Source organism: Sciurus vulgaris, assembly GCF_902686455.1.
Source record: "Sciurus vulgaris genome assembly, chromosome: 7".
Classification (NCBI taxonomy): Eukaryota; Metazoa; Chordata; class Mammalia; order Rodentia; family Sciuridae; genus Sciurus; species Sciurus vulgaris.
Window position 1 is genome coordinate 111,652,104 of NC_136467.1, and position 27,912 is coordinate 111,680,015.

At 37.0% G+C, this 27,912-nt stretch overlaps 1 protein-coding gene across 4 annotated transcripts in view; it reads left to right on the forward strand.

The window, feature by feature from the left end:
• CYP39A1 (cytochrome P450 family 39 subfamily A member 1) overlaps window positions 1-27,912 on the forward strand; it is a 135,354-nt gene that overhangs the window by 103,277 nt on the left and 4,165 nt on the right. For all 4 annotated transcript variants that reach the window (XM_079147148.1, XM_079147149.1, XM_079147150.1 and 1 more), the window contains 4 exons: window positions 1,149-1,282; window positions 6,763-6,858; window positions 7,722-7,810; window positions 27,185-27,272. In XM_079147148.1, the coding sequence (XP_079003274.1) occupies window positions 1,149-1,282; window positions 6,763-6,858; window positions 7,722-7,810; window positions 27,185-27,272 (407 nt within the window). The remainder of the gene's footprint in view (window positions 1-1,148; window positions 1,283-6,762; window positions 6,859-7,721; window positions 7,811-27,184; window positions 27,273-27,912) is intronic.

Below are 27,912 nucleotides of genomic sequence, written 5' to 3' on the forward strand. Positions count from 1 at the left end.
CTCCTAACACCTAAATTTCTTGGTCTCCTAAAATGCTAAGTACTTTGTTCTCCACTAAATGCAAAGGGCATAATGATATTTGTTCCATATGCAGAATCTCAGTCATTTCAAGTAAAGAATGGCTAATTCCAGCTGTGGACTTTCTAAATTGTTTTTCTGAACTATCCCTTAAGAAACATAGAGAGAGTTCAGGAAAAGTAGAGAGCATGTAAAGTTTGTATTGCCACTCTCTTTCCATGGCATATCAAGATGGTTTTCAGTTAGTAATATTTTTGTTGTTCTTAAATAGCTATTTGTAGATTAGGCCATACGCATGTGCAGAGTCCAAGAGACGTGGATGGAGATCCCCTACTTCACTCTCACCCACCGACTGCCCGTATGGTCAAGAAGTAGAAATGAAAGAGAGAAATGGGTCGACTTAATAAGATTGACAGTGTTGTTGACTTTTACTAAGCAAGTACTCTCCAAACCAATTGAAAGCTGTGTTGTCTCTAGTAATTTTCAAAAAGCAAATATTTTCTTGAAAATTATTATCTAGACTCTCTAAATGGACTGAAAAGTCCTGACTCTATGAAGATTGAACTCTAATCCTTTTTCAGGTTCCTTATTCTAAATATTAAAGTACAGGTGTACTTTAGAAAAGTCTTAGCTCCTGTGCTGAAGGGCACACTCACAGCAGAGGTCACAGAGGCCATTGTCCCTCTCCTAGTGTTGTTTTTGGATCTTCTGAAATGAATTGTTTTTTTTTTTTTTTTTTTAATTGATTTTCAGGAAAAAGATAGGACAGGAAAGCCAGATAGCTTTTTCATAGCTTATCCTGTGTGCATTTATTGCCAAACTTTTATTGTTTTTACAAATGGAATAAGAATTTGGACAAGAAAGGAGGAGGTGAAGGAAAACTGAACCCCTTCCTGGCAGGGGCTATCTTAGTCATTTCACAATCATAGGACTGTGAGAGCCCAGGTGGATACCAACGTGTGGTGTCACAGAATAAGAAGCAAAATATAATAGTGACAGTAACACTTCACTCGCCAGAGGCAGTATGTAACCCTCTGTTAAGGCGCTTTTCATAAAACCACTTTCTGGTCTCTTTAGCCTATCTCTTCTTTTTTCACTAAAAAAAAAAAAAAAAAAAATTCTCTTTGCAGGTAAAGAGAAAATTAAAGTGTCTGAGGATGAATTGAAGAAGCTCCTTCTAATTAAATGGTGCATTTTGGAAACCATTCGGTTAAGAGCTCCCGGTGTCATTACTAGAAAAGTCAAGAAGCCAGTTAAAATTTTGGTAAGCTTTGGTTTTGCTTTAAAATGATCAATCTTCTAGAAAAAAGTACATACTTTGCTTGTGTATTTTATTTTTACTTGATATATTATTGATTTGTTTAATTTTAATTAGTTTATTTTTAATGGATGAATACAAATTGGATACATTTATCATATACGTAATATGCATACATTGTGGATGCCTAAACCAAGCTAATTGACATACACATTGTCTCACATACTTATTATTTTTTGTGGTGAAAACATGTATCTATTAGCAATTTTTTCAAGAATATAAAACATTATTATTAACTATAGTCACCATGTTACACAATATGACTCTTGAATTTATTTCTACTATCTAACTGAAATTTTGTATCATTTGACCAACATTTCTCCAGGTGCCTCTCAATCCCTCAGCCCCTGGTAACTTTCATTCTATTCTCTGTTTCTGGGTTCAACATCTTTAGATTCTACTTTGTAAGTATGGTATTTGTCTGTTTCTGGTGCATTTCACTTGACGAAATGTCATCCAGGTTCATTTTTGTTGTTGCAAATGATGGGATTTCCTTCTTTCCAAATAGTATTTCGTTGTGTGTGTGTGTGTGTGTGTGTGTGTGTGTTTGTGTGTGTGTGTGTGTGTGTGTGTGTGTGTGTGAAGTTTTCTTTGTTTCTCTGCTGATGGACACAAGTTGATTCTACATCATGATTGCTATAAAGAATGCTGAAGTAAACATGGGACTGCAGATATCTCTTTAGCATACAGATTTCATAATCTTTGAATATGTGCTAGGTAGTGGGACAATTTGATCATATGGTAGTTTTGTTTTTAAGTTTTTAAGAAATCCCCACACTGTTTTTTCCTTTACTAATTTACATTCCAAACCAACAACAGTTGCAAGGGTTCTCTTTTCTCCACATCCACACCAAAACTTATCTTTTTGATAATAGAAATTCTGACAGGTATGAAGCATCATTATGGCTTTGATTTGCATTTCCCTAATTATTAGTGATTTTGAGTATTTTTTGTATATCTGTATATCTGTATGACTTCTTTTGAAAAGTATCGATTTGTATTCTTTGACTTTTTAAAACCAGGGTTTTTCCTTTCTATTCAGTGCCTAATATAGTTGTGATATTAACCCCTTCTCAGATAGTATGATTTGCAAATATTTGCTCCCATTCTGTAGTATCTCTTTACTTGGTTGATTGTTTCCTTGGCTGTGCAGAAGCTTTTCAATTGCTTGTAATTGCATTTGTCAATTTTTGCTTTTGTTGCCCATGCATTGGAGTACATATCCAAAAAAAATCAAGATTTCCCCCTATGTTGTATTTTAATGGTTTTATAGTTTTAGGTCTTAAATTTAATCCATTTTGAGTTGATTTTTGCATACTTTGTAAGATAAGAATCTAATATGTCTCTTCTGAATATGGGTATCCAGTTTTCCCAGCAACTTTTATTGAAGGAACTATCTTCTCTCCATCGTGTATTCTTGACACCTTTATCAAAATCAGTTGACCATAAATACATGAATTTATTTCTGGGCTCCATATTCTGTTCCACTGCTCAATGTTCTGTTCCATTGGTGCTATGTATCTGTTCTATTGGTCTATGTGTCTTTCTGCCAGTACTATGATTTTTTTTATTTTTAAAATTTGTTCTAATTAGTTATACTTGACAGTAGAGTGCATTTATACATTTTGATAGAGTGTACATAAATGGAGTGTAATTTCTCATTTTTCTGATTATACATATTGTAGGATCACATTGGTCATGCAGTCATATATGTATATGGGGTAATGTCTGGGGTAACTATCCTTCCTATCAATATATCTTTATAGTATATTTTGGAGTCAGATAGCATGATGCCTCCAGCTTTGCTTGTTTTGGTCAAGATTGATTTGGCTTTTTGTGATTCCATGTGAGTATTAGGATTATTTTTTCTGTTTCTCTGGAAAACGTCATTGAAGTTTTGATAGCATACATTATTGTACAAGTCCTGAAATTCTATTAAGCACACTAAGTGACCCTGTAACAGGTTACTAATATAAGTTGTAAGGCACCATTTTATTAATATAGAATATAAACTTTTGCTCATCTTTTTGGCCTTGTGATCCTATGTTAGAATCAGTGTCATCCTGTTTAAATCAAGCAGGTAGATCGGATGGTGTCTTGTCTGCTGATTCAACCAAATACATATTCCCAAACAGCAGTGGGTTGAGGAATTCAGAATGTGACAGGAATTCTTTTGGATAACTGGAAGATGATTTCAGGTCACAGATTGCAAATGTGGAAAAAGATAGCAGGAATATCATGGTTAATCTCAATTGATATTAGGAGTCAGCAGCTGAGCAAGGAAGAGAGGGGCTTTCTATGGACAAAGTAGGAGAATATTCTCAAGGGCACCATGAAAAGGTATGTGCACATGTCAGACTTTCCATTACATATTTGTGAATCAATCAGGCAGAATGAATTTATTTTAGAGTGATTTGATTTAGGACCTTCATTTTCCAGAGAGAGATCACATTTACTCAGTCTTTCACTCTTGTTTACTCTGATAATACACAGCTTGTGAGTGCTTGAATTCAGACCAAGGGAATTTTAGAGTAGAACACAAAAGGGGTAAAAATTCAAATTTTATAATACTTAATGATTTTTGCCTCAAAAGGAGACAAAGTTTGTTTAACTGGTCTCACATAAATTATGGAATTTAGTTTTAGCAAGATTTTTACAGTTTCTGCTTTTAATTAATCAAATTATTAATCGATTCAAGCTGTAACTATGTCTGAGAATATGCTTTGAGAGGAAATAATCTACTTGGTTATAGTTAAGTGGAACAATGTGGTAATTGCCCTGAATATTACTACAACTTTATTCAACTATTATTAAGACTTTCATAAATGGTATTTTTTTAAGTTTTGATTTTCAGCTTTATATTACTTGTTTGTAGAAATTACATTTGATTTTTGTGTGTTGACTTTGTATCTGCAACTTTGCTAAACGTATTTATTGACTCTAGGAGTATTTTTATAGATTCCTCAGAATTTTTTAATGTAGATAATATTTTTGTTTTTACCTCTGTGATCTGTATGCATTTTATTTCCTTTTCTTGATTTATTACACTGGCACTAACTTCCAGCATTAGATTACCTACTAGTGGAAACATCAGATATTATTTTGTTCCTGATCTTAAGTGAAAAGTGTTTCATTTTTTATCATGTTGCATTTAGGATTTTTTTTTAAAGTAGATATTCTTCATCAAGTTGAAGAAATTTTGCTGATAAGTTTTATAATGGATTGACTTTTGTCCAGTACTTTTCTACATCAACTGATATAATCATAATTGTTTTATTTTCTTGTTAACCTGTTGATATGGCAGATTATATTTGCTGATATTTGAATGATAAACCAGCCTTTCATACCCGGAGTAACTCTCACTTGATCATGGTATATAATTCGTTTTCTACATTGTTGGATTTATTTTGTTAGTAGTTCGTTAAGGATTTCTTCTCTAATTTTGTGAGAGAGATTGATCTATAATTTGTTTTTCTTATTTTACTGTCTCGTCTGTTTTCTATATCATGAAAATCTCTTTAAATGTGTTCTCTGTTATTACTGCCCCCTTTTCATAAAATCTCAGATTCCTTTCCTCCCTCCCTCTTCTTTCCCTTCCTTCCTCTTTCCTTTCCTTCCTTCCTTCCTTCCTTCCTTCCTTCCTTCCTTCCTTCCTTCCTTCCTTCCTTCCTTCCTTCCTTCCTTCCCTCCTTCCTTCCTCTTTTACAAGAGGGAGTCCTGCCTTCTCTTCCCTCTTCAAGCAAGGCCCACCTCCAGATTAGCAGATGAAACTCATTTGGCCTCACAGCATTCAGGTGAAGTGGGCTGGCCAGGTTCAATTCCGTCAGAGTGATGTAGGTATTGCAGCACAGAGTTGTGATAACTTCTCTTTGCTGGTGATCTACATTCTGGTCCTGCCAATGTTTTGTCTTCCTCTTGATCTTTCTCTTCATTTGTTATGTAAACAAAGATTGAGATTCCTCAGTCCATTCAGAGGGTTTCTATGATGCAACCAGCTCACATATTCCTTTCTGGCATTCATCATCAGTATGGGAAAATTCTTTCTTGTCCTCTCCCTCTTGTTAATGTAAATTTGTGGGCTGCAGCAGTGATCGGTCTCTGGCTGATAATCACAGGTAAACAGTGATTGAAGGGGACCATGGGGTGAGGTGGGGAGGGACCGCAGTTATCCCAGGCTGCCCCCAGCTCTACCCCCACATAAACATTTGGTACCTCTTGAACGGATTTAATCATGGCCCCTCTAGCTTCGATTCCAGCAGAGGTAGAATGAACACTGAGGATTGGAATCTCAGAGGTCTCTTTTTCTTTTTAAAATGGTTAGAAGGCACCAGCTAAAGCCTCACTCTTACCAGCTTTCCTGGTACTGAAATTGTCAAACTTCAAGCAATATTCAGCTCCCAGAGGCGTTGACAGGGGTTCTGGCAACTCTCTGCTACAATAAAAAGACTTATTTTTAATTATAAGGTACATCTTTTGGAAATACAAACTTTAAGTATTTTTCAGATATTGTGAGGATATTTCAAAATTATGCAGAGTTAAATAGACATGTTTATAATGATTGGCAATGAGAGTTACCTCATAAAATACTTCACTTTAGTGAAGTAGATTGCCTTCCAGTGATCACACAACTTGTGAGATCTTGTCTTGTGGTTCCTACATATGTTGAGGATAGGGTGATTTTATGAAATAGTTTTTAGTTCTTGGTGTATAGTCTGTAGGTCTTGAAAACTTACTAGAACATGAATTGGAAAGGATAACGTGCACTCTTCTGCTTGAGAAAACTCATGCTTATTCCCAGTCCCACAAGTCCTGCAACCCCAAATACAAATCCAACCAAATGAATTCACAACTCTTGATTTTTCTGTGTTTTCCTAACCAGTTGTCCTTAAATTCTTCCTGCCCCAATAACTGCTCACTAGACTAAAAATAAATTAGTTAAAAAATAAAATAATACACAGTCCCCTGCCCTATCACTATCTTCAGTGTCCTCAGGGACAGGACACCACTGCCCCTATCCTCAGTGCTACAGTGGCCATGGTCCCTCTCTCAGAGTTAGATTGTTTTTGCTTCGCAACTAGAGATACATTGTGGTTTCCACAAAGAACACTTGCTGCAAACCTCAACATCAAGCATCAAAAGCTGCTTTGGAATGGACTAATACTCATTTCTAAAATTTTGACACATCTAATATTTTCCTCTGTGTAATCAAATATATGTAGGTGTAACTAATAATCAAAATGAGAAGTCAGTCATTGCCAAGTTGGATAGTAGAAGTGACCTGTCTAGAAAAGCTGGATTTTCTTGCCGTTGCTTATAAAATGTTTATGTCTTTGTTATAATATAGTTGAGCATTATTTTTAAAGATGGAAATGCTCCTCAAAGGAAATTTTTAAAAAATTGATTTGGAACTGATTTTTTTATCATAGAATTTCACTGTTCCTTCTGGTGACCTGTTGATGTTGTCTCCATTTTGGGTACATAGAAATCCAAAATATTTTCCTGAACCTGAACTGTTCAAACCTGTAAGTTCTTTTTCAATGCACATTACTTTTTATTTTTAATTTTTTTTTTGGACCAGGAGTTTGAATTCATAAAATAAGACTATATCGTTACACAGTCATATGCCTCTGGTAAAGATGAACATGAACAAAGTTGGCTTCAATGTACAGATTAGATTTGCAAAGTAGACAGTGCATCACTTACAAATCAGATAGAAAAGCTTTAGAAGAAGCATCCCATACTTGAAAATAATTTTTTTTTATCTGAGACCAGGAGGCATGTTAAAGTAAATACCCTTGGTTTGAATAGAAGAATTGTTTCATATTCTTTGGGCAATTGCTTGTGTTATTGGTTTCCAAGAAGTAAACAAAATAAAAAGGAAATTTAAACAGTGATCTGCTATTTCTTATAACTGAAGAGTTACAGTGCTGAACAGAATCTTAAGAGGCCATTCAGTTCATTCTCTGCCTTGAGGTAAAACTATCAAAAACGGCCTCCAGATGTACTCATTCTGCATCCCCAACTTTCTCTAATAGGCAGGGCTGTTGGTGTCTTATTACTAAATTTATTACCAAGAACAATTTTATGATGGAGCCTAAGACCTTATTATAAATATACTTCTTCTTAGGTCCATTCTGTGGTTGATTTACATTATCATTTATATTTACCACTTAACAGAATTCTTTTTAAACCTTTTTATTTATAAGTTCCTGTTCCAAAACCACAATTGTGTCTGATATTAATAACAGGTCGGAAAAAATTACCAACAACCCTGCAACTTTATATGCAAGGATTAGCTGTACAAGGTCATTTTTAGCCTAGAGAAATAAAGTTAAGCTTATTTATATAAGACTGATCTGGAAAAGAAAATGTTCTCTTCCCACAGGAACGCTGGAAAAAGGCAAATTTAGAGAAGCATGCTTTCTTGGACTGCTTCATGGCATTTGGAGGCGGGAAGTTCCAGTGTCCTGGAAGGTCAGTGAGACAGCTGGGCCACATTTATCTAGAAAGTAGGCAGAAAGATGGTGGCTCACAGCGGGGTGCTTTGACTTAACCCCTCAACTACAGGGAAATCCAGGAGAGCACATTTTGTTTGGTTTGTTGGTGGTGTTGTGTGAGGTCTTTGTAGAAATGCGTTGTCTTCTGTTGAGAGGCCTCATGAGGAGAAATATTTCACTTGCAGATACCAGAAAGAAGCAGGACTTCTCTGGATCAAAGGCTTGGCTTTCACAGAAGGATAATAATGAAGTGGTTTGAATACTACTTTTCTTTAAAAAATCAAAATAGATTAATATCTATTCAACTATAACGTCATTTTGGATGTTTGCTGGGATTATTGAACATCCTTAGCTTGGAGGACAACAACAGCTTACTAAGTTGTTTTTCTTTATTGGGTTAGTTTTGTTCTGCAAAACCTTTCCCTTGATATCTTCCATAGTTAAATTAATCTGGTACCCAGGATTTGTCTTCGGTGTGATACCCTGTTCTAGTACAAGTGTTCATCATTTACTGAAATGTATGTTATTTTTCCAAGCAGAAAAAAAAAATTGTTTTTAAGTATCTCCCCTATGCCAGACCTTCTCTTAAGCATCAGAAATAGCACGATGGAAAGGATGTGGTCCCTGACTCAATAGAATTCAGTTTACACTAAGTAAGTCCCATTTCTTCATTGAGTAGGATTCCATAGGTAATACCACATTGGCATCTTTGTGTAACAAAATCTCACCAAGTGAATGTACAAATCTTCTTAAAATTTTATATCTAAAAGAATTATAGTTTTTAATTTAAAAAGTCAATCATCATTGTTTGAATAGTAAGCATTCGTTCTATCCCTCCTTTTTATGTATTTTAGAGTGTCAACATGCTTTTAGTAATTTACATCTCTTCCAAATGCTTTAATTAGTCGTAGCCAACCGCGAAAATTCAAACCTCCATTTTAAAAATTATTCTAGAAACCTGAGCATCAGCAAATTGATGCCTGGTGTTTCTCTGGACACAACTAATTGTCCTGGGCTAGACCGATGAACTAAACAGGCCAACAGACTGAAAGGAGAGACTTTTCTTCCATGATTAGAAAAGATGCCTCCTTTGTTCTCTCTCATTAGATGTGATTAGGTTAGCTGTGGCTCCAGTTGTTACTAGCAGTAAGTTCAAGATAGACAGCCTTGTGATGGGACAAAGTCTGTGGATGGCAGAGCAGAGATATGGAAAGATCCAGGGTCCATGAGACACCACTATGTTACTTAACGCATCTACTTCCCATTACATTAGATAATAAATGACCTTATTTGTTTAAAGCAGTTTAGTTGAGGGTTTCATTGTTTCAGATGGGAAACTCAATGACAGATCCACCAAATAGCCTCCACAGGTTTAACATCATAATTGATTGTTAGCCACTGTAGGTGCATAATTTAACAAACAACAATAACGAAACTGGTCACATACATCCTGCCTTTCATTACTCTTCACACTTTAGAGAGGCAGTTCTTATGCCAATAACAAATGTATCATTCTTGTCACCTAGTGAGTATTAATATCCAAAGTGTAGCCCTTCTAAAAGTTGTAGGTGTTACCTTTTTTCTTTAGGTCCTTTTACATAAATGTATAATAGCACCTAAATAATTTATTATAACCAGTTTTGACATTGACATAGAAGTGTTTCAAACCAAGAACCAATACTTAGTGTTTTACAATGAAGTATAAAGTGTGAACCAATGGTCAAAAGTTGTCTAATGACTGTTGTTTCTGAGAGAGGGGCTGCTACTGCCTTTCACGATAGATTCTGAGACTAATAGACATTAGTCTGGATTTGAATATAATAGATACAATAAGGAAGACCATGACATTGTAGCTCAACCAACAGCATCTTTTTTATAGAGATGCTATGTGTTTTGGGAATGTACTGAGGTTTTTCTGTGTGCAAGGTGTCATCCTTAGTACTGCAGGAACCTTGGTAATGAGTAAGACAAGTTCTCACCTCTCATGAGGTGACCACATAGTGGGGTGGAGGAGAGCATGAAGTTCATAAATAACTACAAAGAGTGCAGGATGAGAGATGTTCAAGCTCCTCTATGGAGATTCAAGAGAGAATGTGGAGCTGGTCACAGTGATTGGAGATTTTGTAGGGAAAGTGGCTTTTGAAGGACTAGAAGAACTTTTAGGATGAGGAAACAAAATAAGCAAAGGGTCATTAAGAACAGAGGTGTGTGGTTTAGGAGTTTGTGGTTTTAACTCTTATTGAAACCAGATTATAAATAGTGGTGAGAAGGAAGACTGAAAAGATATATTGGCCCAATTGGGAAGGCACCTTAATACCCACTTTAGGAATTCATATGCAGCTCACAAGGCACAAATAAAGCATTAAGTGGTAGGGGGTAGAATGGATTAGTGTGGGGTATACCTACAGTTATCTGGTTTTGCTAATATTTCATGCAAGAGACATGGAGTGGGAGAATTCACCAGATTTGGAAAATGATTGGAAACTAGAATCTGTTGAGAGTTGGAGGTAGACTGTGGCTTTGAATCTAAATGCCTGGAAGAGATGTTGCACGTAGATAAATCAAGAATAAGAGAGAGTTTGGGGGCATGATTTAAAGTTTTCCTTTGAAAACTCTTGAGTCTGAGGTATAACAAAATATCATATAGCTAACATCTACATGTTAAATACAAAAGTTGAATACATCTGATTTTTTTTAAAAAAACTAAGTTGAGTTTTCAATTAAGTTTCTGCTTCAAAATGTCCTTAATTTTTCTGTTACCTAATTCAAATAACCAACTCATGAAGAATTTTGTTTTAAAGAGAGATAAAATAAAAATTGTTAGGGAAAGCGAATGACTTCATTTGGACAATATATACCAAGACTGATCTTTCCACTAGAAATTTAATTCCACAAATCCTTAGTATAAACACCAGAAAATTGCACCCATTACTAATTGTTGTACTAGGATCCAGCTTATTTTCTCATGCACCAAAAACTCAGTGAATCAGAGAGTGTTGCCTGTAATGCAGCTGACAATCCGAGTTCATCGTGAACACATACTCTTACGGCCTTGCAGCTGTCGCTTCTTGGAGCTCAGTTCACTGAGGTGGTATGAGAGTCCCTCTCACAAGTAAACACAGATGACTTTGCTGATTTACCTAAGTAAGTACTTGGTGCTGTCAACTCAGAATAGAAGATCTATTAGTGCCTCTTCATAATAATGGGAGTTCTGAAAAGAGATTTGTAGAAGGAGTCTCTCCCTGGGTATTTCCCTGCAGCATAGGAAGGAAAAATATCCCAGTGCTTCTATTGCTAGAGAATTCTGGTGGTTTTATAGAAAAACAAACAGGAGAAAGCAGTGTAAAGTCTTAGATTTCCCCAAATACAGTACAGTGCAAAACAAAAGGACTCATTATAGTGGAAATTCTCACCTTAAATGATGAGATTTAAATGCAGGAATAAGACAAGGGGATTTTTCAGAGTTGAGGAAAACTCCTTTGAGTGAGCATCTGAGAGTTGATGATCTTAACACAAAGGGATGTGTTTACTGTACCTCCAACCAAAATGTACCCTAAAGCCAAGGAGCTGGATTTACCTTGGTTCCCATCACTGCAAGAGGAGACCTGCTTGACTGGGTGAACTAATAGGGATTGAATTTCAGCATAAAACAACAATCTTGGTCTTTGGCAAGATTAACCATCTTACAGAGAAAGTCATGCTCAGATTAGGAGAAGGTAAGACTGCAATATTTGGGAAGTGGAATGCATGGGAAAGTGTGGATTCCTCGGGAATGGAAACTGTGATTCTAGTGCGTGTGGAGGGCAGGTAGGGGAGTGCTAGACTACAGAGCCATAGATTTTTGTTGAATTACTGATAAAAATCACACAGCTATAGAAAAATTAATTAAAAGCATAAGTACAGCTAAGATTAGATTAATAGTACTAGTCAACTGAACACATCAAATGTCTCTTGAACACTTAGTATTAATATGATTAATACTTAGTACTAATATGATTACTCTTACTTAATTCTTGTTTATTGAGTATATGCTGTGTGTTAAAGCAGGGTTCTAAGAGCTACCTTTAGAAAACAAACCAGATAAAGCCCCTTCCCTCAATGGGCTTATATTATAACTCGTGTCACTTTGATTAAAATTGGGGGATTCAATAGGCACAGTGGCACATGCCTATCTCAGCTACTCAGGAGGCTTAGCAGAAGGATTATAAGTTTGAAGTCAACCTGGGCAACTTAGCAGGACCCTGTTTCAAAAATAAAAAGGTCCGGCGGGTATATAGCTTGGTGGTAGAACACTTGCCCAGTCTGTGTGAGGCCTTGGGCTCAATCCCCAAGACTACAAACAAATATACAAAAACAACATTGGAGAGATTCAAAGACACAAAACATCATGGATAGCTTATATTGTGTTTGGGGAGATGAGACATAGCAACACAAAAAGCAAGCCCTACTTAACTGCGTAAGAGGGCACATGAGATGCGCCAGATGACTCCTCTGCATACCTGCCATAGCAGTTTAGGAGAAGGGGGATTAGATAAGACTTTTGGATTAGAAGGGAATATTCAATAAATAACATAGAAGAAACACATCTTTCTGAGGTGGAGTAGACTCAAACTTTGAGGAAATTAAAAAAAAATTAAGTGCACATAGGAATGCAATGTACCTGTATGTTAATGTCAAGGCAGCTATATGTTTAGGATTCATGAAGCTCTGAGCACATTTGAGTCTATATATGTTAAAAATAATGTAATTTTACCTTGCCTGGTGGTGTGAATCTATAATTTCAGCCACTGAGGGGGCTGTAGCAGGAGAATTACAAGTTCAAAGCCAAACTGTAGCCAAGAATTGCAGGTTCATAGCTAGTAACTTAGCAAGGCTAAGCAACTTAGTGAGACCCTGTCTCAAAATAAAAAATAAAAGGACTGGGAATGTGACTCAATGGTAAAGAACCCTGGGTTCAATCCCTGGTACCAAAAATAAACAAATAAAAAGTGTAATTTTAATGGTGGTTCCTTATTCAATAAATTATCTTTGCACCATTTTGTATTTGAGAACTGTTATAAGTAGTTTTCTCCCTTTTATACTTAAAAATAAAAATAGATCATTGCTTTTGAGGAGTGAGCAGATTCAAACCGCCATGGGTTTAATGACAAATTGAAAATCCATTTTATTCTGCGGAATGTGTTACATCAACAAATGTATCCCCTCAACTCCAGTTGTTAAATATAATTAAATGTTCATATTTATTTGCACAATTGTTTTCTTAGTTTTACTAAGTGTGCACATGTCCTTGAGGGTGAATAAAAAGGGTTTAGGAACGAGGGTGGAATGAAAGGTGAAGGTGGTTTATTCCAGGACTGAGCCAGGCTGTCAGGATCCCTTATAAATTTTTAGCCGTGTTTCTTTCCTCTTCCTGCTTTGCTAAGGAGCAGTGACTCACTTCAAGGAACACAGAAATCATCAGCAAAATTGCAGTCATTATTTTCCTGGCCATTTCACTCTGACACTTCATTAGGAGGCTAAGATTTAAGGCTGTCAAGAACAGAAGCAATCCGAGAGTGCTTTTTAATACTTAGGCACTAGCGCTTGGAAAAAACATCTTTTCTGAGCAAGAATTTCAGAAAGGAGCCCCTTTTCTTTTTATTTACAAAATAGATCTTCAGCCCCTTCAGAGTGAATATACTGACCCTGCCCCCGTGCACCTTCTCCCCTCATCAGACCAAGTAACTGTTCTCTAATGAGGAAGGTTCAGAAAAAGGACTTATTTTCTCAGAAAGGAAGACTGAAATTTAAAATGTACTACATCCCAGTATCGCCTGTACCTATGCCTTCTCCTCCTTTCCCAGAAGTTCTCAGTTTCATCTGGACACCCATGAGGTTGTGGGGTGCTGATTTTACCCTCCGCTCTATCATGGGGGACCTCTGCTCCCTAAGCCAGTTGGCACATTCTAGCCCTACTCCCTCTTTCCCTTCCCAGAGTGATTGCTTTAGTTAGGTATTGGCAGATGTTTTAAGCATGACAATTAATTACCAGGGTTTCTGTTGAGGCTTCTGGGTCAAAAATAGTCATTTCCTCCAGGATATGAATAAAGTGGCATTGGGACCCAGAAACTGTCAACAGCTATTTTGAGACTATAAGAGCAGACAATGTTAGGATGAAATTGGCAGAGCAAAGCACCAGGAAAACTGCCTTCATGGTAATGTCCCTGGCTGTTGGAGAGATCTCTGTTGGAGGCCAGTACCAGCTCAAAGATTTTTTTAGTTACATAGAGCAATGCATTCCCTTCAATAAGGAAATCAGTCTGATTATGTTATTTGCATTGAGTAGTACAACTTTCTTAAAAGCAAGTTTCTTTCAAGAGTTATTGAACTCCATGAACATATTTAACCACATCAGTTAATGGGTTTTTAAACCGTTTGTGCTTTATACAGAGTCTGAGTTTCATTTGCTATGGGGATGTCACAAAACAAAATTGATCACACCTACGCCTCCAACACTGGCACCACGACTGCCAGAAAAGTGCCCGTACCCCAAAACCTAGTGCCACCAGGGCCAGCAGCATTCCCACATGCCAGGATCTGTGCCACGAGGAAGCACTTTGTCTAGGACTCCCCTCCCCAACTCAGAAGCAAAGAGAAACAGGAAGATCACAGCAGCCTTTGCCAGTAAGGGCCCCAGGACCCTTGCCACCACCACACCACTGTCATAGACATCCACAGCCCAACCTGTCAAGCACCCTAGTAGTCTTGGCTGATACGGACCTTAGCTGGCAGAGCTGGACTGTGCTGCCACTTAGCATCTGGCAGTGCCCTCTTAGTCACCCACAGCCTTTCCCCACTGAGGCCAGTCTGGAAGTCTGGAAGAGGTCACTGCTCCCCCAAATGTGCAGGCAGTCACACAAAATGTGAAAAAGCAAGGAATCACAATACCACCAAAGAAACACAAGTGTATGGAAGTTAGTGCCCTCTTCGGCAACCAAGAAAATTACAAAACAGAGAAAAATTAAAATACAATGTACCAAAAATTATGGGATGTGGTGTAAGCAATGCTAAAGGGAAAATTCATAGCTATAAATGCTTATGTCAAAACCTAAGAAAAATCTCAAATCAACAACCTAAGTGAATAACTTAAGAGGTTAGAAAAAGAACACACTAAACCCAGAATTAGGAGAAGGGAGGAAATAAAAAGATTAGAACAGAGATAAATGAAAGACAGAAAGGAAAATGGTAGAGAAAATCAATGAATCCAAATGTTGATTCTTTGAAGATATCAAAAAAAAATTTCTGACAAACCTTTTCAACTAGATGGTCTAAGAGAAAAGAGAAGACTTATGTTATAAAATCAAAAATAGACATTACTACTGATTCTATAGAAACAAAAAGGATTATGAGTGCTATGACTAATCAAATGCCAGAAAATTAGCAAGAATTTCAACAAATTGGGTCACCTCAGTGAAATAAAAAAAAAAAAATTTCTAGGAATACAACTATCAATGTCAAATCATGAGAAAGAGAAAATCATAATAGACTTACTTAACTAGAGATTGAATCAGGATTCAGAAATCTTCCAGCAGAGAAAAGCACTTAATTGATGGTTTCACAGTGAATTCTAGCAAATATTGAAAGAATAACTAATATCAGTCCTCTTCAAGCTTTTCTTAAAAAAATGAAGAGAACGTTCCCTAACTTATTCCATAAGTTCGGCCGTTACCCAACACCAAAGCTGGATGAAGACACTACAGTAAAGGAAAACTATAGAACAAATCTCTGCTGTAGTTTTCCTCATAAACATTGATGCAAAAATCCTTGACAGAATACTTGAAAACCAAACTCAGCAGCATATTAGAAAGATCAAGCACCATGACCAAGTGGGATTTATCTCTGCAAGGTAGGATGTTTCAACATATGAAAATTAATCAACATAGCATACCATATTAGCAGAATTAGCAGGAAAAAACTCATATACTCATCATAATAGATGCAAAAAAAGGCATTTGACAAATGTCAAAACTGTCCTGGTAAAAACACCCACCAGTATAGGAACAGAAGGAAACGGCCACAATAGTGTGGTGCTGGTATAAAGACCAAAGTAGGGTCCAATGGAATCAAGAACCCCGGAATGAAGTGATTTTTTGACAAGAACGCTAAACCATCGATGGAGATAATTTCAACAATGGTCCTGGGAAAACTGGACATCCATATGCAAGGCATTGGGTGGTAGGTTAGACCCTCACCTAACATCATACACAAAAATTCATTTGGCCCTTTTTCCTGAATGAGGAAGTATAAAAAGAGGTACCCAAATTTCTAGCAAATAACTCATACATATGAGAGTTTCCCTTCTAGGAGGAGTAGCTGTAGGATCATCATTGGCACCAACCTGGCTACAGTTTGGAAAACTTCCTTCCTGGGAGCCAGTTCCAATCTCAATGAAACAGAAAACAGTATCTCAAGAAGAGTCGGGGTTCCCCAACCCGTTCCTCTTTGCTTTACCATTTGCTTTCTCCTTTTCTGCCTGTAATTATTTCCTATTCTCCTCTTTTTCATGTTTCCTTCTTTTCTTCCTCTTCCAACATATGCCCTTCTTCTCCTCGTGTCTTGTTTTCTTTATTTAACATAAAGCATTTTCCTGCACACTCCACTGATTGTGCCCTTACCATTATTCCCAGTCAAAAAATGTGCTGCCCTAGCTATGTTTCATGTATGATTGGAATAGTCGTTGTGATTTGGATACTATGCATTAAAATTAAGAGGTTTAAATGTTACTCCTTTAACATACATTTTTTTTCTTTCTCTTTGTCAATTTCCTCTAGCTCAGCAGTTCTGTAAATGTAGTCTTCAGACCACCACTAGGAATATTATCTGAAAAGTTGTAAAAAATGTAAATTCTTGCACCCCGTCCTAACGTCCTGATTCAAAAACTTTGGGTTGAGGTCCAGAGATCTGTGTATTGACAAGACCCCCAGGGAGGATCTGATACATGCTGAAGTTTAAGGATCATGGATCTGCATGACTTTGTCTCTTGCCATCAAGTTGATTTTGTCTTCCTAAGAGTGTTTGTGGGACAAGGTTGTGGGAAAGTCCTTCCCCTTCCCCTTCCCCTTCTCCTTCCCCTTGAATAGCTATGTGTCAGCGCCTGGTGTCTGTGAAACTCTGTGTGCTGCCGTCTCTAGGTTCCAGCGCAAGGTCACTCTATTTTCACAAGCTGCAGCTGGTGGCAACTAGGAATGCACTTCAGAGCTTCTGCTCCTGGCAACAGTAAGTTTTCCAAACCTTGCTGGCTTTGCCTGCAATGACTTCTAGAAGGAAAAGAGAAAGATCTTCTCTTTAAAAGTGAGGGAGGAACTCAGTCTCATAATCAAACATCTAAAGTGAAAATTATTAATGTCCCCTATGCTAACCCTGCTTCTCTAGATTTCTTTTAGATGCATCATTACTGCCCTACACACGAGGATTTTGGTGTAATCCTCTGGTCCTTTTGAGCCTTCTGTGTCTATTCCATCCTCCCAAACCAAGTTTTTATCCCCTCAGCATCCTGTGATTGCTGTTCTCTAAGCCCTCTCCTGATTCTGTCTCATTTTAAATCTATCCTTACTTACCACATGCAGTTACTTTTCAATAATGACCTATGATTGTCACTCTGTTAGGACTCTGGTGCAACTGCCTGCCAGATATACTCCTCAGCCTAGAACTCCAGACTGTGCATAACATGTCACCAGTTGTGCCTTCTACACTTCAGAGAGTACATCCCAAGAGGGTCCACTTGCTGTTCCCCAACTTCAGAACATCCATTCCGCTCCCACTGGTGACGTCTGCTGGCTCTGAAATGCCCTCACTCGACACGCCTATTTATGTAAGCCTGTCCTTCCTCAAGGTCTAGCTCAAGTTTCACCTGCAAGTACCCAGTCCTTGGTGCTCTCTCCAGACTCCCAATTTCTGTAGTCCTATTGTTCCCACCTGCGCCTTATTCCACTGCCTCGGACTGTTACCTTATATTGTTACCTGTCTCATCTCTCCCTGCTCATTCCCAGCAGTGCATTTCTGCAGGATTTTGTTCTCCATGCATTCTGTGAACAAATATTTACAAATGAGGAAAATATGCAAGTTCTAACTATTTGAGGAATTTTCAACATGTTTATATCTTAATGAGTTTTATTTGTAGATTGGCAATATTGTTCCAGTAAATGTAAAAAATAAACCTGTTATAAATACCATTCCTCATTATTTTTACTGTTTTACCATTAGGAGTATTAAGAAAACATTCCTAACATGAACATAGTTCAGCTGATTTCTGAAAAGCATCTTAAAAAATACAGATTTATGAATCCCTTTTCTTTGATCTTAAAAAGCTTCTGAAGTTCGATTAAAAGTTTCTGGTATTTTAGACATTGAGCAAACTTTAATAACATAGTAAAGGCTTAAAAAACACACAGCATTTTTATTTTTGCCATTGCCAACAAAATAACTTAAGTGGATAATTGAAATGATTCTACCAAAATATCAAGGTATTTGGATTTGGGGAAAATAAGATTTTCAATATATTTTCTTGCATTATTAATTCAACTTTTGTTTTTACTGAGATAGCAAAATATTTTAAATAATACAAATAGTCATGTTAATATTAATACTATTTAAGTAAGTAATATCAATGTATAATCAAATGAACAATACTAAAAACATAAAGAAAAAAATAGTAAAGCCTCACTAATTCAGAATGCACAGCATGATTGGTTAGAAGCCTGTTACAGTTTAATCTTTAAGGTGAAGGTAGTTTTATCATTTTTAAGACATCACAGGGACTAAAATTAATTAAGAAAATGCTGCCTTACGGATTGTAGTGGGAAAGTATCTTAATGAATGGGTAAATATTATTTCTAATTCTCTCCTTTTGGGGGGAAATTTTCTATCATTCCTTTTTTCTCATTCTACTTTTTTCTTTAGATTCTTTTTAATAATGTTCTTTTTAATTTATTAATTTTAATTGGCAAGAAAAATTGAATACATTTATTGTGTACAATGTACTACTTTGATACAAATATATTGTGAAATCAAGATATCTGACAAATATATTATCTCACATACTTAAAACACTTTTTGGGTGAGAATATTTAAAATCTATTCTCTTAGTAATTCTCAAATATGCAGTATATTATTATTAAATGTAGTCACCATGAGGTAAAATAGATCTCTTCAATTTTTACCTCCTAACTGACTTACATCTCCCTGAACACCCCTTCAGCTTTGATAACCTCTATTTCTAATTACTTCTAATTGAAATATACATGGTGTTTCCAAAATGATTAAAAATTGTACTCTTCAGTATGAATGTTGATCTTGTTAGCATTCCTCATTTGCTTAGCAAATCCTTTTGGTTTTGTTTGGTTGCTTTGTTTTTATTCAGTGGATTGAACCCAGGGGTGCTTAATCACTGAGCCACGACCTCAACCCTTTTTATTTTTTATTTTTGAGACAGAGTCTTGCTAAGTTGCTGAGGGCCTCACTAAGTTGCAGAGGTTGGCCTTGAACTTGTAATCCTCCTTCCTACCTCAGCCTCCTGAGTCACTGGGATTACAGGAGTGGGCTACCATGGACGTTAGCAAACCCTTTCAATGATGCAAGTATTTATTGAGGATGTGTTCTTGTGATAATGCTTAAAAAAACCTCATTTTCAAACTTAGATATAATTTGTCAATACATGCAATCTACTCACTGTCTATAGCACTCTCAGGATCAGAGTTACAATGCTGTCACATAGCACATTTCAATTCCTCTATGAACACTGTCTACTCTGACTCTCATCACTTCACCCTCTGCATGGAGTAGATGACTTGCAGGCCCCTGGTATTTCCAGACCCTCTCTTAATCTGTCCCTCTGCCTACTGCACCTTTTCCACTTGAACTACTCTGACACTGTCCCTCAAAACTGTTTTGTCCATATGACCTGTTGCAGTCCATGTAGGGACTTGAGAGGCAGAGTGCCAGGGGGTCTCCTAACCTAGGATGCTGAGCTCAGAGAAGCTGGGAATCTCTGCAGTGGTCTATAGAACTCTAAGATTAGAGAGGGCTTTAAACAATGGTAAAAGATAGGATTTGTTTGGATAAAATATGGAACCTACAAAACCATTCTGCAACACACAGTGCAAAATTAGCTGGTGCTTTTCAAGCACCATCAAGGAAATATTGATGATCAGGAAGTCACTGCCCTCCACTGAACGCAGAATGTCAGCCTTGTTATCTGGAAGAGCGACCTCACCCAACTGACCTGTAGGAAGTAAGCTGAGTGCTGGCAACTATGTAAGTGGGAACTTCAGTGTCTGATTTCACATGTAGTACTCCTTGCCACCTTTCCATTTGGTAGCTTGGCTCCTGCCATCCTGAACGCTTTCCTCAAGGGGTTTCAGAGACACCACCTTGTTTTTGCTACTCCACCCCACTGACCTCTGACTGCTTCTCAGCCTCCTTCGCTCATCTTCACCTTCCTGACCTCCATGTTTCAGAGTGTGCCAGGGCTGTGTCCTCAGATTTCTTATATTTTCTGTTTAACTCACTCCCCAAGTGATCACATCCTGTCCCCTGGCTATAAATACTTGTCTGAATAATGAGAAGTCCTGTATTAATATCTCTTATATTTTCAGCCCTGAGTGAGCCCCTTCTACCTCCCAGGCTCATTTCCGCAGCTTCCATTCAATGTCTCCACTGTACATCACAAAGGTGTTGATCTATAGAAAGCTATCCCGAAGTGCAGAACTCAGCTCCAGGTTACAGTTCCTTCAACCTACTCCTCCTTCAGTTTTTCCTATTGTCAAGGTAAATGGCACCTATACCTTCTTATTTTCTCAAGTTAAAAACTTTGGGCTCATCCTTTATGTCTTTTACATCTACAATGCAAACTATCAGTCCAACCTACAGAATATATCCACACTCTAGTTCACAGTCATTTCTGCCCTACATCATTACTTCCTGTTGTCTGGAAAATTGTGATGGCTTCCTATCAATTTTCTAGCTTCCATCCACATTACCCTATGTTTTATTATCAATGTTGTACCCAGAATAACCCTTTTAGAACTTGTTCAATTTGTTTGAAAGTGTCCAGTGGCTTTCCATCTTACAGGATAAAATGGAATATTTAACACGCCCCACAAGACTCTCTATATAACTCCAGTATTTCTCTGACCTTCACCTTTCTTGGTCATCTCAGCAGCACCAGCCTCTGCATTGTTCCTCATTCTCCTCTCTCTACATTTTTGCAGCTTGTAATTCCTCTGCATGGAATACCCTACCCAAGATACTCACATGACTCACTCTCTTGATTGACTTCAGGGCCTGCTGAAATGTCACTCCATCAGAGAGGACTTCCTTATCCACAATATTTTAACCCAAACCTCCATCACTCACTTTCCCCTTGTCTTATTTGTAATTTCTAGTATACATTCTACTGGAATTTAAACTCAATGAGAACATGATTATAGTTTTTGTTTACTGGGATAACGTCAGTCCCTAGAAACAGATGGAGCACATGAAGGCATAATGTGAAATGAACGAATGATCTTACTTGGGAAGAACTCTCAGGGAATAGTCAAAGTGTCAGTTCATTGTTACCATGGAGGAAAGACAGGTGTGTTACATTCATGCCCTGTAGTCTACTCAGTCCTTGACGTGTGAGGTACTCTGCGATCTTGTTGTGCTGTAGATACTCTGTGTGTCACCACCTCCTCATTAAAAATGGGATGCTTCTGCTCTCACGTGTTCACCATCAGAGGGGCATAAACTGTCATGCTTCTGCCATTTCATTCCTTTGTTCTTCACTGCACTATCAAACAAGATAGTGTAAGTGCATCAGATTTTATTGAATTTTTGAGGTTAATAACAAAAGGAAAATACAGGTAGGGAAATAGTTCTGTAGGTGAAATGTTTCTTTACCTGTAGTCCAGGAGAAAAGTATTTAAGTGAAGCACTTAACAAAAAGCCTCCTGTTCTGGCTGTGTGCTTCTTTACATGGCACTGTGCTTGTGTCTCCAGCAAAATAGCCACAGGGCAGCTCCACCCTCTTTTTAGCCTTATCTCTCCCCTGAGAAGTTGATTCTATTCCAGGAGCCATCTCCCTTCCTCCATTAGTACATTTCTGAATTTCTGAGAATGGAATTACACAGGAGGTTTTCAACAGGACTTTCCATGGTTGTTCTTGGAAGTGAAACTCTTCAAATGGCCCACAGCAGACACAGGCACACCATGTCCTTACAGTCTGTCCAAATGCTAATTCTCCAAATTCTCTACTGAGTGGTTATGTCAACCTCCTTCTCTTTCTCTCTCTCTCTCTCTCTCTCTCCCTCCCTCTCTGTCACTTTCATGTATTTCTAAAGACAATAATCTTTTTTCCCAATAATACATGGTGCAATCTAAATCCTTAACAAGGAAATTATCACAAAATTATCAAGCCTGCTGGCCTCTTTGACAGTAGTTAGTTCATTATTATGAAGAACTTTATTAGTTCCTTTTCTTTAGACACTGATGGTTTATTTTTTCTGTCACCACTTTAAACCTATTGATCCATTGTGTTCTGGTTTGCATAGTTTCAGATGAAAAGTCTGTGTCAGCTTTAATTTTGTTATTCTTTGTGTCTTTTTCTCTGCTTAAAAAAATATTTTTTCCTCTCTGGTCTTCAGCAATTTGATTATGATTTGGCTTGGCATTGTTTTCTTTATATTCCTTCCGCTTGGGGTTTTCTCAGCTTCTTGAGTCACAGTTGTAGTTTTCAAAAGTTTTGAAAACTTTATTTTGAGACAAAATAAAATATTTTGAGTTGCCTAGGTCTTTGCTAAATTTCTGAGACTGGCTCTGACTTCTGCTCTTCCTGCCTTAGCCTCCTGAGCCACTGGGATTATAGGCACATGCCACCACACCTGGCTCATTATTTCTTTTGAATGATTTTTCTCTTGCTTAGGTCATATGTTCTTATTTCCTTTAGGCAAAATTTTGTTCTCGTCAATAGATATATTAAAATTACATATATTTATGGAGTACCTTGTGATGTTTTGATACATATATAAATTGTGTAATGTTCAAATCAGGATAATACTATCTCCTCAAATATTTATCATTTGTTTATGGTAAAAACATTCAAAATCCTTTCTTCTAATTTTTTTAAAAAAATATGCAGCATGTTATCATTATCTATAGTCTTCCTACCATGCGATAGAACACCAAAACTAGTACCCACTAATCAACCATTTCCCTTCCCTCTAACTCTCCCTCCCCAGCCGCTGGTAACCACCATTCTACTCTCAAATTCAATAAGATCAAAATTTTAGTTTGAATGAGATTATATGATACCTGTCTTTTATGTGGAGCCTATTTTATTTCACATAATGACTTCCAGTTTCATCCATATTGTATGAAATTATATGATTTTATCCTTTTTTAATGGTTGCCTAGCATTCTATTTTGTAAATCAATTACTTTCTCTTTATCACTTCAAAGGTTGATGGACACTTAGGTTGTTTTCATTTCTTGGCTATTGTGAATACCGCTGCAATAAACATGCATCTTTGACAGGCTGATTTTATTTTCTTTGGATATACACTCAGTAGTGGGATTGCTGGATCATATGTTAGTTCTGCTTTTAATTTTTTTTTTTTTTTTTTTTTGTTTGAGGAACTTCCATACTGTTTTCACAGTGGTCATACATTCCCACCAACGGTTTAGTATGCAAAGGTTCCCCTTTCTCCACGTTCTCACCAGCACTTATTTGTTGTTATTTGGACAACAGTCACTCTAACTGGAGCAAGGTTATGCTTCATTGTAGTTTTGATTTGCATTTCCCTGATGATGAGTGATATTGAACATTTTTCATATACCAGTTAGGCATTTGTATATCATCCTTAGAAAAATATCTATTTTACTCTATTGCCTATTTTCAGATCGAATTATTTTTTTCTGTTGCTTTGTTTGAGTTCTTTATATATTTTGGTTGATAACACAATGTACAACGCATAGTTTCCCATATTTTCTACCATTCTGTACTTTGTCTCTTCAGTCTGATAATTGTCTCTCTTGTTGTACTGAAGCTTTCTCACTTGATAAAATCCAATTTATCTCTTTGGCTAGTTTGCTGTGTTTTGAGGTCTTATAAACAACAACAACAACAAAGCAAGCCTTCTTGCTCACTCCAATTTCTTGAAGCATTTCTCCTGTTTTCTTCTAGTAGTTTCATAGTCTCAGATCTTACATTTATGTCCTCAAACAATTTTGAGTTCATTTTTAGATAGGGTGAGACATAGGAGCCTGGTTTCTTTCTTCTGCATGTGAATATCCAATTTTTCCAGTACTATTGAATAGACTATCCTTTCTCCAGTACATGTTTGCAGCATCTTTGTCAAAGATCAGTTGGCTATAGACATGTGGGTTTACTTCTAGGAACACTGGTTTTTTTTTTAAACAGATGCAAGATATGAAGTTTAATTTTCGTGAATGCTAGATTTTATTTTATTTTTAGTTTTTAGTTTTAGACTTTATTATGGCATGTAGTTGCTTAGAAAACCAAGTTTTTTCAAACCTTGACTTTAAGCTTTAAGTTAAATCCAGAGTGGCATTTAACATAGGATAATATAATACCACTACTAACTAAGACGATACCCTTTTATGACTCCACACAGTGGCCTGTGGGCTGCAATATCTCTCTTCTCTCTGTTGGGCATAATCTATGCTTTGTGTAAGTTCTGGACTTCTTTAGCTTATTGAACTTGTCTGTATTTCCATCATTCATCTCCAGTCTCAGTAGTTTCTTCTAACACATACAGAGATCAGTACTGTGCCAAGTACTCATGGAGACCTCTGTCCAGATGTCCGAAGTGTTCTTATTCTCTATGAAACTCCCTCCTCTATATTCTTCCCTACAAATTTAATCTCTTTAGCTTGCCCAAATCTTGATCTCTGTCTCCATAATTTAACAATACTCTAAGACTTGCCTGGGTTTTCCCATGCTCATACCCTAGCCTGGAAACTGCCATAAGCTGCAAATGGGGGCAGCCACAGGGCTCTCCCCACGTCTTACAATTCTCTTGGTGATCTTTATCATACACTGTGGATTTTCCCTAGTTTATGAGTTATGTAAGATAGAAGGCAACACTGACTTCTGTTACTTCATCATGGGTAGGAGTGGAAGCTCTAACTTGTTATAAGTTTGACAAAAACCTAGGTGTGAGAAATTTTGAACCTTCACACAAATTAGCACAGTTGCTTTTTCTTAGAGTCCCTGCTGAATTTGATCTGAATCAGCATGTTCTTTTTCATAGACATTGACACAGTTATGGAATAAATTATCTTCAACATTTACAAGTAAAGAGGATTAAATTTGCATCATAAATATTCCTGAAAACTTGATATGGTGTCCAAGTTGATTATAATAATACCTGGAGTACTCCATATTTCATTTGAAATAAAATGTCACCAAGATGTTTCAAGAACATCAATGGGGAAACAAGCTAACTATCTGACATGAATGTCAGATCATTCCTCTTAATTCATTCACTCATTGCATTAACAAATATTGAAGGTACAAAGATGAATAAGAATAAGGTGAATAAGACATGGTTTCTGCTTTTCATGGAAACTATAGTCTATAAGAGGAAACAAATACAAATGACTAAACTATGGTAGGATACAGTAGGATTTTTGGATAAGGGCGTCAGTTGAGGGATGTGTAAAGTGCCACAGAAACACAGAGAAGGGTTGAAAGGATAGGAAACTGAATTTCCTTTATGGAAGACATTACTGTCTATCATCTATTCATTTATTTATTTAAAACTTATTTATTTAATACTATGTTAAGGTCCAACAATACAATTCCTACTGTAGAAGAGAGATGGCTCTTAAGTAATCACTGTTTAGTGCAGTAGAAGCTTTGGCTGAGATGTAAACAGCCATAGAAATGGAGAGGAAGTGGGCGACCAGGGAATGCTTCTAGAGGAGACTGAGCCTCACACAGGAAAAAGGCTTACAGCAGATCACAGCAGAGAGCATCCCACTCAGGGAAGTCAGGTAATTATGTGTGACAAGAGCATGAATGTCAAGTCGTAACTCTGGAGGAAAGAAGGTTGCAGAGATAGGTAGCAGGTGGATCATCATGAACTGATCATGTTCTTCTGTGGTGTTTAGCTGGAAATAGGAAGCATCGAAAGTTGTGTGTGTGTGTGCGTATGTGTGTGTGTGTGTGTGTGTGAGAGAGAGAGAGAGAGAGAGAGGAGCAGGAGGAGAAATGAGGAAATAGTGATGTGTGTTTTAGAAAGTTCACTCCAGTGGTAAAGTGAAGGATGGAGGAAGGAAATGAAAGAGACCAAGAGGAAGCTAAACTGATTCAGTAATCTAGAAAATAAATGATGAGAAATTACACTGAGGGAGCAATGGAAGAACTGGAGATGAGAGATTAAGGAGAGGACCTAAGGAACTGTTTAGGAGATCAATAAAACACATGGTGTCTACTTAGATATGGAGGGTGATGGAGAGGACAGAGTCTATATGATGATTTCCAGTTTTCAGGCCCATTGTACTAACTGTATCCAGTTAGACTCTGACTCCTAAAAGGGCTTGTCTACCCAATGAAATACAAGGAAAAGTAAGGATTCAATTGACACTTTTCTCATTTTTTTAAGATTTGTTTTTGTGTATTATAGATAGTAAACTAATACGGTAATATATGTACATAATTTAAAATAAGTGAACAGCAACATATTATGGGGTATTCTCAAATACTTTATTACCAGGACTGTGTAATCAAAAAACCTGGGGACTCTTAAGACAAGGAAGAGTGGACTTGAAGTTTCTGGGATTCTTGAGGTGCTTGTAGGCTGTTTGGGCAATAATTTCTGAACTCAGGCAGGACTTTTCAATAGATCTTTCTGTCCAACGGATCACAGGAATGCTCTAAATATATCCAACATGGTAGCCTGCAGTCACTTAGGGATACTGAACACTTGAAATATGGCCAGTGTAACTGAGAAACTGAATTTTTCATTCTGTTTAATTTAAGGTATTTAAATTTAAATAGCCTTAAGTAACTAATGGCTACAGTATTGAAAAGCACAGATCTAAAACTTAGGGGGCAGGCCTGGGAATTTTATTTATTAAGCACTTCCACTTGTAAAGCATTTTATACACATCTACATAATTTCATCACACCAGTTGCCCTAATGAGTATGTGGTGGTAAGAGAGAAAATAGTGAGTTCTTAGTTTATCCTTTTATTAGTAAAAGATAAAAAGCACATTTGCTCTGACATATATATAATTTCTAGATATTCTGATAGTAGTAGGTATTTATATCTCTCACAACTAAGTAACAGTTTTATATTTTTCTTCCAGATGGTTTGCTCTGTTAGAGATTCAAATATGTATTATTTTAATACTTTATAAATACGACTGTAGTCTTTTGGACCCATTACCAAAACAGGTAAGTGTATTCAGTATCTTGACTATCATGACAACCTTCAGATTTAATATAAGCTCTAACCCTTGGTTTTAAATTCTAGGAATGAGTTGACTGATCCCTTCACTTTCTCCTAATCTGCACATGTGCCTTAGATGAAACCAGACTAAGAATACACTGGTTCCCTTAATTCAAAATCTAATCTATGCCGGGACCTAATGGTGTTTCCACTACTTTCAGTGTTAGGGGCTCCTCAGTGGATTTACCAATTTTTACCCTTTTCCTTGGGTTAAATAAACATGGCCTTAAATTTGACCTTGTTTCCCTAGAAAGGAATGTTTTCTTTGGTACAAAAGTGAACCATCTATTTTTGATGCAAGTCACAGCTCTTGGTCCATGTTGAAAGCAATAGCATGGGAAAAAAAAAAAAATCAGCTCCCAATAAAACCAGAAAGCAGAAATGAAAAGGTGGTGACTTTACACCTTACAGCTACCTCTGAACAACAAGTATACAGCCATTTAACTCCTCTGCAGATCTGTTCTTCTAGACCTGTGGCTCCCAAACTGTCAGGAGCTTCAGAATCACCTGGAGGTCTTGCAGAATAGACTACTGCCCCATCCCTTGAGCTCCTGGTCAGTAGTTCTGGGGAGGGGTCTCCATAAT